The sequence below is a fragment of the Artemia franciscana genome, chromosome 3 (genome assembly GCF_032884065.1).
Source record: "Artemia franciscana chromosome 3, ASM3288406v1, whole genome shotgun sequence".
In the NCBI taxonomy this organism is placed as follows: domain Eukaryota; kingdom Metazoa; phylum Arthropoda; class Branchiopoda; order Anostraca; family Artemiidae; genus Artemia; species Artemia franciscana.
The window spans coordinates 7272374-7285333 of record NC_088865.1 but is presented as its reverse complement, the minus strand read 5'-3'; the positions used below and the strand labels follow the sequence as shown (position 1 = coordinate 7285333).

At 34.8% G+C, this 12960-nt stretch overlaps 1 protein-coding gene across 2 annotated transcripts in view; it reads left to right on the top strand.

Moving 5' to 3' along the window:
- Positions 1 to 12960, top strand: part of LOC136024820 (cGMP-specific 3',5'-cyclic phosphodiesterase-like) — a 186904-nt gene that overhangs the window by 160496 nt on the left and 13448 nt on the right. For both annotated transcript variants that reach the window (XM_065700299.1, XM_065700298.1), the window contains exons 13-15: positions 3829 to 3903; positions 6719 to 6823; positions 10535 to 10688. In XM_065700299.1, the coding sequence (XP_065556371.1) occupies positions 3829 to 3903; positions 6719 to 6823; positions 10535 to 10688 (334 nt within the window). The remainder of the gene's footprint in view (positions 1 to 3828; positions 3904 to 6718; positions 6824 to 10534; positions 10689 to 12960) is intronic.

Sequence of the window (12960 nt, the reverse complement as noted above, 5' to 3'; positions counted from 1 at the left end):
TCAGCTTGCTCTAAATGATGACAATCAATTTGGTTTAAGATTTTGGGCTTAGCTGTCAGCATGCTCACCGTGCTTTGACTTCTTTGTTAAAAGATGCCCATCGCACTCGTCGCGGACTTCATCTTGCAACCCTAGATTTTTAAAGCATTTGATAGTGTTTGTCATACTCATGTATGGACAGTGTTATGCCAGAGAGGAGTAAATCCCTCGGTAATTCACGTGCTTCGTTTTTGGTACTTGCATTCTCACCTTCAGCTTAAGTCATTAGAAATTCTTATTTTGGTCATACCGTATTCGTTGCGGTGTAAGACAAGGAGGAGTTTTTCTCCATATATTTTTAATGCTTGTCTTGAAGATGCTTTATCAAAAATATTGACTACGTGCCTACTAGGACCATCTGATATCTGATATCTGGCTTATGCGGATGACCTTCTTCTGATTAGTCAAACTGAGTCTGGTCTTGCCCGTTCGGTAAAGTCAGTTACTTCTGCTTTCCGCGATAACGGCCTGTACCTAAATGTTGACAAGTGCGAGTTTCTTGTTTTCAACGGTACTTGTTTTCAGTTGTTCAGAATCACTATGCTGTGGTGGTTTTAGTATTCCTCGTGTTAAATCGTTTCGTTGGCTTGGTATAACTGTTTGCGATTCTATGAATGCTCTCTGGTCTCGTGCTGTCAAGATATTAGTAAAAAGCTGAGGCTCGGTTACTCTTAAGATTGTCGCAAATTGTGGACACAATAGGAGAGCACTGACTAGTGATTTGAAATGAGATGCCCACATTTGCTCTATTGTCAAACAGGCTAGTACATCTCTGTCTCTCCTTAAGCTATTTGCTAAATTTTCGTGTCCAAAAGCACACATATTCCGCCCTTGTACATTTTTTATCCGTCCACAGCTTTATTATGCTTGCCCGGTGTGGCATTTTGGGCTTACCTTGGATCAGTCGGATAGCTTACCTTGGATCAGTCCGATCAGTCCTTGGATCAGTATAGAAATTATACAGAAGAGTGGTCTGAGAATCATATACGGTCAGGGCAAAGTACCTTATATTTTCCCTCTCAAGGAATTCCACCTCCCTACCTTGGCAGCCTGACGTGTTACTCTTTGTACCAATTTCGGAAATAATCTGCTTTGTAACCCACGCTTTCACTGTATACTCCCAGCCCATTATTGCCTTCCAAAGCCCCGTTTACCTTGATCAAAAGCCCAAAAAATCCCAGTTTTAAATCCAATTAATGCAATAACTGAGCGCTACAGAAAGAGCTTTGTACCAGCGTTTGTTGAAATAATAAATAAATTAAATTTATAATGCATTATGTTAATGTGTCATTTTTTTTTGTTAATGTGTCTGTTTTGATGTTTTATTTTTATCTGACATTCTATTCCTATACTCATTTTTATTCATTTTACTTATGTTACTTACTTTTTACTTATGTGCTTATGTTTGTGTACTTATGTTTTTATTTTTTCATTGTATTAATTTTTATTTGACAAGTCAGTTGGGCTCATTGCTGTGGACTGTGTTTATATATTGTGCTTTTGTGAAAAATGCAGTTAAAAGAAAAGTAGCAGTGAGAAACACAACGACTCAAAACAAAAGGTAAGAACAAAAATTTATGCTGTTATACGACATGTGAAACTGAGGATCAGAACAAATCAAAATTAAAATGAAGAACACAGAAATCTGTGTTTAGAAGATATACGACAGCGAGAACAAGGAATTAGGCAGTTAGAAGATAAGAAGAAGCGAGAATTACAAGCAACAGTAGGAATCAGAACGAGTGCAAAATGAAAGTGAAGCAACAAGAGCTATACGGTTAGCAGAAACACTAAAGTGAATATTAGAAAGTGTTAAAAATGACGGTGAAGAACAAAAAACTGTGCTTCTAGAAGACAGAGAGAACCGGAATGACTTAAAAATAAAAGAGCAGAAGAAAAAATATAATGTTAGAAGAACAACAACATCAAAATCTTCGATGCCAACGAACTGTGGCGTTAAAATCATTAAAAAGTTATAAAGACGTGGTAAATTAAGCAAGTGTTATCTAAGTGTCATTGGGATGCTTCAACTCTGTATCACTTTGGAGTCCTCTATCAAGGAGAAGTAGCCAACAAAGTTGGGGGCAACTGCCTGTTTGATCAAATTCCATTCTCGCAGCAACAATTTCCAAATCAAATTGAACTTCAATCTATTGAACTTCAAATTGAACTTCATTCACTGTCTAAAGAGTTCCACACACAAATAAGAAACTTCAGCTTTCTTTAGATAACTTTACTAAACTGTAGCTAAGAGAATTTAGACTTTATCTACTTTCTACAAAATATAGAACTTATATTTTGCTTTAGCTACTTTCAGCGTAAGTGATAGTTGAACCGTAAATAGTCGTAATATTTTCAACCTGGAAATAGCTGAAAAATTTATCCCAAAATCAATTTAACGTTGCACCAATCAAAGACCCCTAAAGGTGATTTTGCACCATTTTTGAATTTTATTTAACAATTTAGTGTATGGAGAGGACCCTGCAAAAAACACTCCAATGGGGCGCCGTACCTTGTCGAACTGGCCCTGTCCTCCTAAAAGATTAAAAATCTAGCTGCAGACCTGAATACAGTGTGCCTAGCATGGATTTGCTAGCAAGATATTATATCACATGGATGTAAAGTAAAGTTTTCACGTTTAATGTATGGAGAGGACCCTGCAAAAACATTCCAATTGGGCCCCGTACCTTCTCTAACTGGCCCTGTCCTCATCCAAACTTAAGACTCTAGCTGCATCCCTGAACTGCAATGTGCCTAGCATGGATTTGTTAGTAAGAGATTATATCATATGAATATAAAGTAAAGTTTTCACGTTAGTATGTGAATTAAATAAAAAAAAAAACAATTTTTTTAACTGAAAGTAAGAAGCGACATTAAATTTTGAAACGAACAGAAATTATTTCGTACATGAAAGGGGCTGCTCCCTCCTCAACGCCCCGCTCTTTACGCTAAAGTTTGACACTTTCTCTCAACTCTACTTTTTAAAACAGTAAAAATACATGCAGAGAATGAGAGGATTCAAGCTTTAGGTAGGGTATTTTTTCTGGAAGGGAATTTATCGGTAAATTATATCGGTTTCTTATCGGTACGCTACTGATATATCGATATAGGCATTGACTTCCAAAATCCATATCGGTTGGGCCCTAGTTTATATGGTGTCACTTTTTCACAAGAACTAAAAATTGAAAAGGGAAAATACTGCTTCATCACGATGTTCTTTCTTGTTCTGCTTATTATTTTGATGAATTGCAGATGCTAATACCCACATGCAATTTGAGGCCATGCGACACTTAGAATCAATCCTAGTTCCGATATTGCCAAGCAGAAATTAATCCACTCAGCTACCAAATGGCATGTCAGCTATATTTTGATGCTTTTTATTAGTCCATATTTTTTGCTACTTTTCTAATAAATTAAATGAAATTTTCTGTTAACTGCTTACTTTTTATATTTTGTATCAGAGAGCCAAAACTGGTTTATTCATGGTCATTGTCATTCTCTTTTCGTTATTTCTATTGTTACATATGAACAATAGACAGTCCTTTTGAGGGGAAGCCAAATCTCCATAATTCAATACTTAATTCAGTAATTCAGAAATATAGTAATTCAGTAATTCAATACCTACATGTTCTCATTAATTAATAATGTCATCAAGCTTAGTGTTGCCATCTATATCGTATTACTTAGAAGACCTAGATATTTTTATCCCAAAATCTTACTATCAGGTACAGTAAAATTGAATCCTTTTGATTTTAATTTTTGTTTTCATTTACTTACTTTTTGTTTCAGATATTGGGATTATTAATAGCCTGTCTTTCGCATGATTTAGATCATCGAGGAACAAATAATGCGTTTCAGACAAAGGTAATTTTTTTGCTCTTATTTGAGGGTCCGAACTTTGTATTTCCCTAGTCCTGGAACTAGCTCCAGTTAAGGGTTTCCAGAAGTTTTTATTTAATGGTGAAGTTTTCATTAAGATTTTTTCACTGCTTTTCAGGTACAAAATTTATTTTTTAAAATGATGCCTTAGCAAAAATAGTTAATTTCAGACCAGGCATGTCAAAGTGCCTTCGGGGTTAAAAACCTCACCCAGAGATAAAAAAAAAACAAGCAAAAATGACGCATAAATGTTGACCCGACTGATATAAGTTTTGGAGTGTGTTTGGGCATGTGCTAAGAAGATATGTAAAATGCAGGACTCCTAAACTAACTTAAGCTTAGCTATATGTTTCTAGGACACAGAGGGTGGCATTGAGAAACAGAAGGCGACCTAATTAAGAAAAAGGGCCCTAATCTAACTCATTAATAACAGGTATTCTAATCAAGTGAAATTAAAACATGGATTCACTTTGTAGTTGCTAGGTCTTAGGGACTCAGTTCCTCTTATGTTACCAGCTTTAGCCTCTGAAACAAAAAACAAAAAATCATTTTACTACTAAAGCATAAAATTCAATACAATGATTTTGTTCAATAGGCTATAATTTTCTACAGGGGAGCCACTCCTCAAATTCACCCCATGGAGCTATATGTACTAATGATTTTGGTTAGGTAGACTCTTGAAAGGCTCATTTTGATGTTACTTTGAAGCTAAACAGTTAGAGTTTCCCGTCCAACAACAGGGACGGAGGAGGGTGCATACTAAACAATGAACACCCCAAACCATTTCGCAACACTGAAATAGCTTAAACCGTTTATAACTAGCCTATCTTCATCGGGTGATTTGCAGGATATTAGGTGACTTAGTGGAAAAATGAGTTGTTAGCAGTAGTGAAAGTAATTGAGTAAGCGGTGTGAAACTACTTTAGTGTTCCAGTTTGATATTGGCTCTGATCTAGCAGGGAATGTTAAAAAATATTTTGTCTACGGGATATGAATATTTTGGACGAAAAGTAGCTTTGATGAACTTGCCAAATATAGCTTACCAATACTAGTTTCCACATAAAGATGGACAAGCAAGAAAAGAAAGGACGAATCAGGTTACGTAGGGTGAAGCAGCATATTTTGCTATGGATGCCTTCGCTATAATTTCTTGTGTGGGGGTTTTAATGGCTCATATAGCTCTAAAATTAATGTTAGCCATTTTTTATGCAAGAATCTCAGAATGATCATATTGGAGTTTCTGAACCAGGTCGGTTCTAAAACCAAACTAGAATATGGCTAATATCAAGAAATTCAGCACTTTCTAGTCACCATGTAAAAAGAAACCATATTAAAAAATTCTAAAGGTTTAATCTCCATCTGGGTGAAGGTAAGGGTCTAGTCCCATATTGCTATTGATCCGACATCTTACCCCAGTGAAGTAGAGGTACATTGACAACATCCAAAGAACCCAGTTTTGATTGGAGTATAGAGAGTTTTATTTTGGGATAGCCAAGGGCCTACGCTACTGGCCATTGTTGTTTCGACCTAATAACTTGTTTTTATTTTTTGAACAATAGTAAAGAGCGACAAATTAAATCTTAGCGCTATAGAGATTACCCTATATATAGGAGGATTGCTGCTGGTATATAACTAAGCGACCTTGAAATCTCCCGTCTATTCCAAAATTCAGTAGTCTAAAAAGCGTCTCCATAATTCTCTATATTTCCATGTATTTTGCCTTTATTTTTGATTTCTTATTTTGTTTGGTACCCTTTTCCCCTGATAAAAGCTCCTAAGCATCTGCCTTTGATAAAGAAAAATACAAACATCAAAATAAGAAATAAACATCAAAGTGCAAGCAAAAGCATATGAAACTAATCATTTCAAAATTTTCCATAACAGATTGTTTTCATTTTTTGATCCTTCGCTGAACTTTTTTATAGAACCAAGAATCAAAAACCTGTTGAGGTAATAACTGTCCCTAGCAAGTTTAAGTGAGGTTTTTGTATACATATTTGTCATAGTATTTTAACATCTAGCTATGATGTGCTCAATAGCTTATGTGGGCTATTCAGAAATCAAATTTACTAAATTTAATTTCTTGGACTGTTGTTTGAATATTTCCTTCGAGAATCTTGGTCGATTTTTAAGTTTTATTTATTTTATACTGAATCTGTTAATTTAAATCATTTTGGATTGATTCTTAGATAATGCTGCCTAGGATAAGGTGAGCTTAAATTTTGATGGTTTTTGGGGTAAATACCGCAACTTTTTCGCCTGAATTGCTTTTAATTTATGGAATCTAAAAGTTTCAACTTAATACCCTTAGTCATTCATGAGACGTTGCAAAAACCCCCTTTACCATTATAAAACATATAATTAAACGATCGTTGATTTATATTATTAACGCCCTTTGGAGTTGTGTCATCCTCAAAGGTATATTTGTTGAACCTTTCGACTATTTTAATCACAAAACAAAGGTTATCTCTAAATGTTGATTGATTGTCTTTGCAGGTTACGAGGGGTGGTTAGAAAAGAAGGTCAAAGGAAGGGGCTGATTGCCTTCTATTCACATTCAACTCAAACGAAATGCACAATAACTTTCAATTTTAAATCAAATGAGCCCCTCCAAAGTATATTATGAAGTGGCTCTGGGGAAAAAATAAAGGAATATTAAGTAATATATCAAAGGCTTATGCTTCTTTACTACATATAATAATAGAGCGTTGCCTCTGGAATGTGGCCGTTGTATTATTTACCTGAATTATAAATTTTATTTAAAAATGATTTTTTTCATTCAATGTTTGGATTTTTTCAGGCAATGACTCCCCTTGCAACCCTTTACTCTACATCTACAATGGAGCACCACCATTTTAACCAGTGTGCAATGATTCTTAGTCAAGATGCTGCCAATATATTAAAGGTCATTGGTTTGCATAATGTCCTGTGCTTGATCCAATGTTTATTTCTTTGCTCGTTTCTTTCAGTGTTAGCCATTTTGACCAATGTTTTCAGTCCTGTGTATCTCTAATTCTTTGCTATAAAATTTCTTAACTCCGTTGTTTCTGTGTCTAGTTATGTGCGCTCATCCAGTGTTAGTTGCTAATCATCGCCTTCTTTGCTGGGTTAACTTTTTTTAACGTACAACGATTCTTAGCCTAGATACTGACAATATTTTAAAGTTCGGCTGTTTGTCTGAATTCAAGTAAAAACCTGAAGGTCATGGGAACTATTGAAACTTCCAAAGTTTAATGTCCATTCGTCTAAATCGTACTTTAATGCAATAAAAACATTCAAAAAAATCATTTTCAGATTTTGGGCTCTCTTTTAAATTTGAGACTTCTGACATTTTCACACTTCTGAGATAATAGATGGAAACCGTTTGCTATACTGTCACCTAAGGGAGAATTAGTAGGGTATATTCAATTACGTTTTGATCCTTCTGATCTGCACTGCCCTCCTGTTCCTTCTTATGATTAAATAGAAAAAAGAAGTTTTTTTAACGGAAAGTAAGGAGCAACATTAAAACTTAAAACGAACGGAAATTACTTCGTATGTGAAAGGGGTGGCTTCCTCATCAACGCCCTGCTCTTTACGTTAAAGTATGACTCTTTCTCTCTTAACTCTATTTTTAAAACAGTAAAAAACTGTACAGTAAACACTAAAACAGTGAAAATTATATATTTAAAATCAGCATTAAAATGCGATTCTTTTGATGTAGCTATTGGTATCAAAATTCCGTTTTTTAGAGTTTTGGTTACTATTGAGCCGGGTCGCTCCTTACTACAGTTGGTTACCACGAACTGTTTGACAACGGCTTAGCAAGCATAGTTTGGCAATTATCTTAGTCTAGAAGTGGCTTTCCAGTCATCAGAGATAAACGAAAAGCAGGTAGTTCCTGAACGTGTCAGACGAGGTTATATAAAAAGAATTATAAGAAATTTTAATTACATACAAGGGACTAAAGAGGGTAGCTAGTTGTACGAATAGAATGTTTGATACTATAAACCCTGAATAAAGAAGAAAAGGAGATGGATAAACCCTCTTCCTCGACCAAATTTCTTGGGAAAAGATTGAAGGCATTTTATGATTTGCGCAAAGGGTTCAACCTTTATTCAAGACAAATTTAATGATATTATCTTCAGAAGAATTTTTTTTTTATTTTGAGGGCTCTTTCCTCTCTTCTAAGTTTCCAAATTCATTTTATGTTTCAGTTTCTATTAAGGAATATTATACATTACTTCAACCATTCAAATGCCTTGATGTTTTAATTATGCCTTATTATTTTTAACTTGCTCTGTAACTTTGGTAGCACCTAATGTTACGGAATTACTTGAAAGATTGGCTTGGTCGTTCAGAATATCATAATCTCTTAGCGTTATTATCTCAAAGAAGTATTGTTTTAGTTTTCAAATACTAATTTCTTTTTGGTTTTATTTTTGCAGAAAAATCTCAGCTAAATTGAGAGGAATGCCGCTGTCAATAAATAAAAAAAGTCAAAAGACCCTATTTCTCATCCAGAGACTCGTTCTTTTATACGTCTTTTTAGAAGAAAAGCAATAAAGCCTTTCTGATTTTGTTAAACATGGCTAGCTCAAATGAAGTGAACACAGATATTTTTTTATTAAAAAGTATTTCATCTGCAATGATATCAATACTTTTAGTGTCAAATTAAAAGTGTCCGAATAACTTTAATTAAGGTCGGTTTTTGGTGAAGAGTTATTTTTTAAAATTATTCTGATAGTGTAAAATATCACGAGTCAAATTATTTGAGTTGTTTTTGCAAATATATTTCGAGAATTCTTGAAAAACGTTCTTATGTTTTTTCGCTACTCTCTACTTCTCAAAGAAATTTTTCAAAATTAATTTTTGCTCCGTCCAATTTTTTTTTCAAATCAACAACGTAAACCTTACAAAACTTAAGCGATAAAACCAAAGAAGTCAGCATGATTTTTTTTTTCTAAAATGCGGAATTAGATATAGATTATACTTCTTTTGGGAATTTACAGCCTTGCAAATGCGCAACCTTGTTGCGCAAGTAAAGGGCTCCGGGGGTATTTTATCTTAAGCATCTTTGGTATTTTGTACCTAAACAAATTTCACCACTATTTTTGAAATGGTTAAAATGAATACATGACATTTTTCTATTAGGTAGCTTTGATTTCAAGGCATTTTTCTAGTTTTTACTGACGAAGTCAAGTAATAGGGGGATTATTATAGAGGGGGGATTATAAACCTCCGTTTCTTGAAGGGTTTTTAGTTAAAGCGATTACAATTGCAACTGGCGTCAATCAACCCCCAAAATGGCACATAAAGCACCATCATTTGTGGCATATGGCATTTCACAATGGAGCTATTAAGATAAATCCATGAGAGGCAGCAGCTTTTAATTGAACTGTTTACCTCCCTCCGTAAAAATGAAAGAAATCAAAAGTGATATGCGTGCTAGCCTAGCTAATTATTTACTGTTTAATAATTTGATGGTTCAAAATAACAAAATAACTTGGTAATCATTCGTTAGCTAGGACTCAGTATATTCATCTACCTAATTGGATTGATAGATAAATCCATCTATCCATCTATCCAATTAGGTAGATGAATATACTGAATATTAGTTTAAGAATGATTACAAAGTCATTTTGTTATTCTGAAACATTAAAATAGCTATATATTTTGTCATTTTTGAAACATTAAAACCAAAGAACCTAAAAAAAATAGCTAAAATTTCGTAAAAAATGCGAAAAACTCCATAAAATAGATCTGCACTAGCCAAGTGAGTAACACACTTGACTTGAAAGACTATGTCTCCAAGAGTAGGGGTTCGAGACCTGGTGCCACTCTGACTCTGCAAGATCAGCCAGAGTCAACCCAGCCCAAATATGCACCGGGAAATATCTTCTGGATAGACACGGGAATTAGCATATGACACATCTCCAACCACGCATTCCACTCCCGGCTAAAAGTAAAGAATCGGGAGATTTAACTAGCTTCAATATAGCTATATAATTAACTGATTTATTTATTCATTTATGTTAGTGTCTGCTGTTTTTTTGCTTGCCATGATTTTTTACGTAATTTTATTCGTTTTGGGTTTAATTTATTCTTTAATTGTAATTTCTGGGGGTTTGAGCTTGAATTATTATTGGTTTTTATTTCTGCTCATCTTATGTTTAATATGTCTTTAACTGTTCTTTGAAAAATCTAAAACTTAAAATAGATCAATTTATTTTAAGAAATCCTTCGCTAAGCGGACCATGGGAACCATGCAAAATAACTACACAAGTTTTTGAGTTAATGGCCGAAATTTGCATCGGAAAGTAAAACCTTGAACTATCAGAATTAAAACTATACTTATAATAAGAATTGCAATAAAAATAAGACTAAAGAATAAATATTAAGGGAATTAAAAGTAACAGAATTAAAACTGTACATATAAAAAGAATTATTAAAAAATAGATATTAAAATAATTATTACTATCAGAATTGAAACCTATCATTTCAAATTCAATATGCTTATAATTATCTCTCTGAAAAGTTGCTCCAGGATTTTCGATTACTACTTAAAAAATTGAAATGTGATCTTAGAATCTAGTTAATGTCACAGCAACTAATCTAATTCTCAAATTTCTTACAGAATTTATCTCCTTCAAATTATCGCCTAGCAATGTCAAAGATAGAACATGCAATCCTAGCAACGGATTTAGCAATTTATTTTAAGAAAAAGTCAAAATTTATAGAAATGGTGGAGAATGGAGAATGGGATTGGCAAGACCCGGATAACAAAGAATGTAAGAGTGATCATTTTTCATTTTTTATCTTTATCAATGTTTCTTATTAATATTATGTGTTATAGTGAAAAGGTGAAACCAGAAATAAAAAGTTTAAAATCAGAAATTTAGTTATGAGGTTGTTGCAGCAGTTGGAAAGGGATCATGATTGCGTTAATCATGGCATTAAGCTCTGCCTTATATGCAACAGTATTTATTTTCTTCCAGTCACATTGGAAATTCCACTTCCATTTATTTTCATCTTTTTTAAAGAGAAAACTATCAATAGCAAAAGTGTTGGAGATGGGTAAATGATCCGATATGGATATGCTACAGTCAATATGGGTTGAGTCATTCACAGTCATGCCATTTGAGCAGAGCATGAAATCAAGTGAACTCGTCGATCCTGAGTTATAGATATACGTATACGAATGTTCATTTGGGACAATATACAGATTGGATGGAGCAGAGAGAAGTATATGAGATCTCTGGCAGTGAGAAGTCACAGTTGACGTCCTCAGCAAGGCACACTGCTGCAAAGATTTAGAAAGCCTTATTTATATTTAGAAAGCTAAAGGAGAACTTTTTTCGGAAGCCAGGTTCTTGTAATCAGTTGGTAAGTAGCAGCAATATTCTACCAGATTTGTAACTTTTATGCCAAAGAAACACTCATTCTTTACAAATATTGATGAAAAAAGGTGAGAACTGATTAGTATCGTCAGTCCGCCAGAAAGTCTTCCTAGCTCGAGCCTGGCACCAAGAAATGGTGAGTTTTGTCCTTCTCTTTTAACAGGGAAAGCTTGGGTGCTGAAAGAAAATGTTCTTCTTTGCACAAAACGTCGTTGCAAGACATCAAGCTTGCAATCAGTGGGAGTTTATTGACCAAACTGCAATTCAGATTCCGCGAAGATACTCTCAGCTCAGAGTTGGTCATGGCTTCTTTTTGGGCCTTTCTGGCTACGGGGTACTTAACACTGTAGCACGGATGGTCTCTTTGTTTACAGACTGCTTACAGAGAGCACACTTCAGTACAGCATTGTTTGTCCTTATTGTTCGCATGATTGCCACTGCAACGAGAACAGCGAATGACGTGTTTACAGTCCTTAGCAGCGTGACCATACTCTTGGCACTGAAACCACCTCATCAACAAATACCGATAGGTGTCTATTCGGAATTGCTCATAGCCCAGTTCTAGGACCGTTCATTGCAACTTGTAAATCGTCCTTACTTTCAAAGACAAGCTTATATGAGACAGTTTGTCGAGTTCATTCGGCTTTTATGCAATTCCTAACCATCAAACATAGGTCGTTGAGAGCGAGACTTCATCGTGAACATGTCTTATAATACCACAGTGAGCGAGGTTAAGAATGGCCCCTGAATCACAAAGGCCGTAGATTAAATAGTTAAAATTACTAAAAATACTTTAGCGTAAGGAGTGAGGTATTAGGGGGAGGTGAGCCCCTCATATTCATAACTATTTCCGTTCGTTTTAAGTTTTAATGCTGCTCCTTACTTTCAGTTGAATAAACGTTTTCACATTTATTTGTCATTGTTTTTTAAATAATGCTAGAAAAACCTGCGCCATCTTTTCGGAATCTCTCTTCTCCCATGATCTATCCCTCCGTGGAAAGGTCCTTCCACGTAACCCCCTCCCCTCGACACCCCCGACCAAAAAACCTGAAAACGTCTTTACGCTTCCCAATAACCATTACTATATGTAAACCTTGGTCAAAGTTTGTAACTTGCAGCCCCTCCCCTGGGGACTATGGGGGAGTAAGTCGTTCTCCAAAACATAGCTATAAAGTTTTCGACTGTGTTGAACAAAAAAATCTCAGAATTTTGATCCGGTGGCTTAGGGAGAAAAATGAGCGTGGGAGGGGGCCTAGGCCTCCTACAATTTTTTGGTCACTTAAAAAGAGCACTAGAAATTTTAATTTTCGTTAGAATGAGCCCTCTCGCGACATTCTAGGACCACTGGGTCGATACGATTACCCCTGGGAGAAAAAAAAAATAAAAAACAAATAAACACACATCCGTGATCTGTCTTCTGGCAAAAAAAAAAAAACACAAAATTCCCCATTTTTGTATATGTGACCATGAAACTTCTGCAGTTCGGTTCTCTGATACGCTGAATCTGATGGTGTGATTTTCGTTGATTCTATGACTTTTAGGGAGTGTTTCCCCCAATTTTCTAAAATAAGACAAATTTTCTCAGGCTCATAAATTTTGATGGGCAAGACTAAACTTATATATTTAAAATCAGCATGAGAATACGATTCTTTTGGTTTAACTA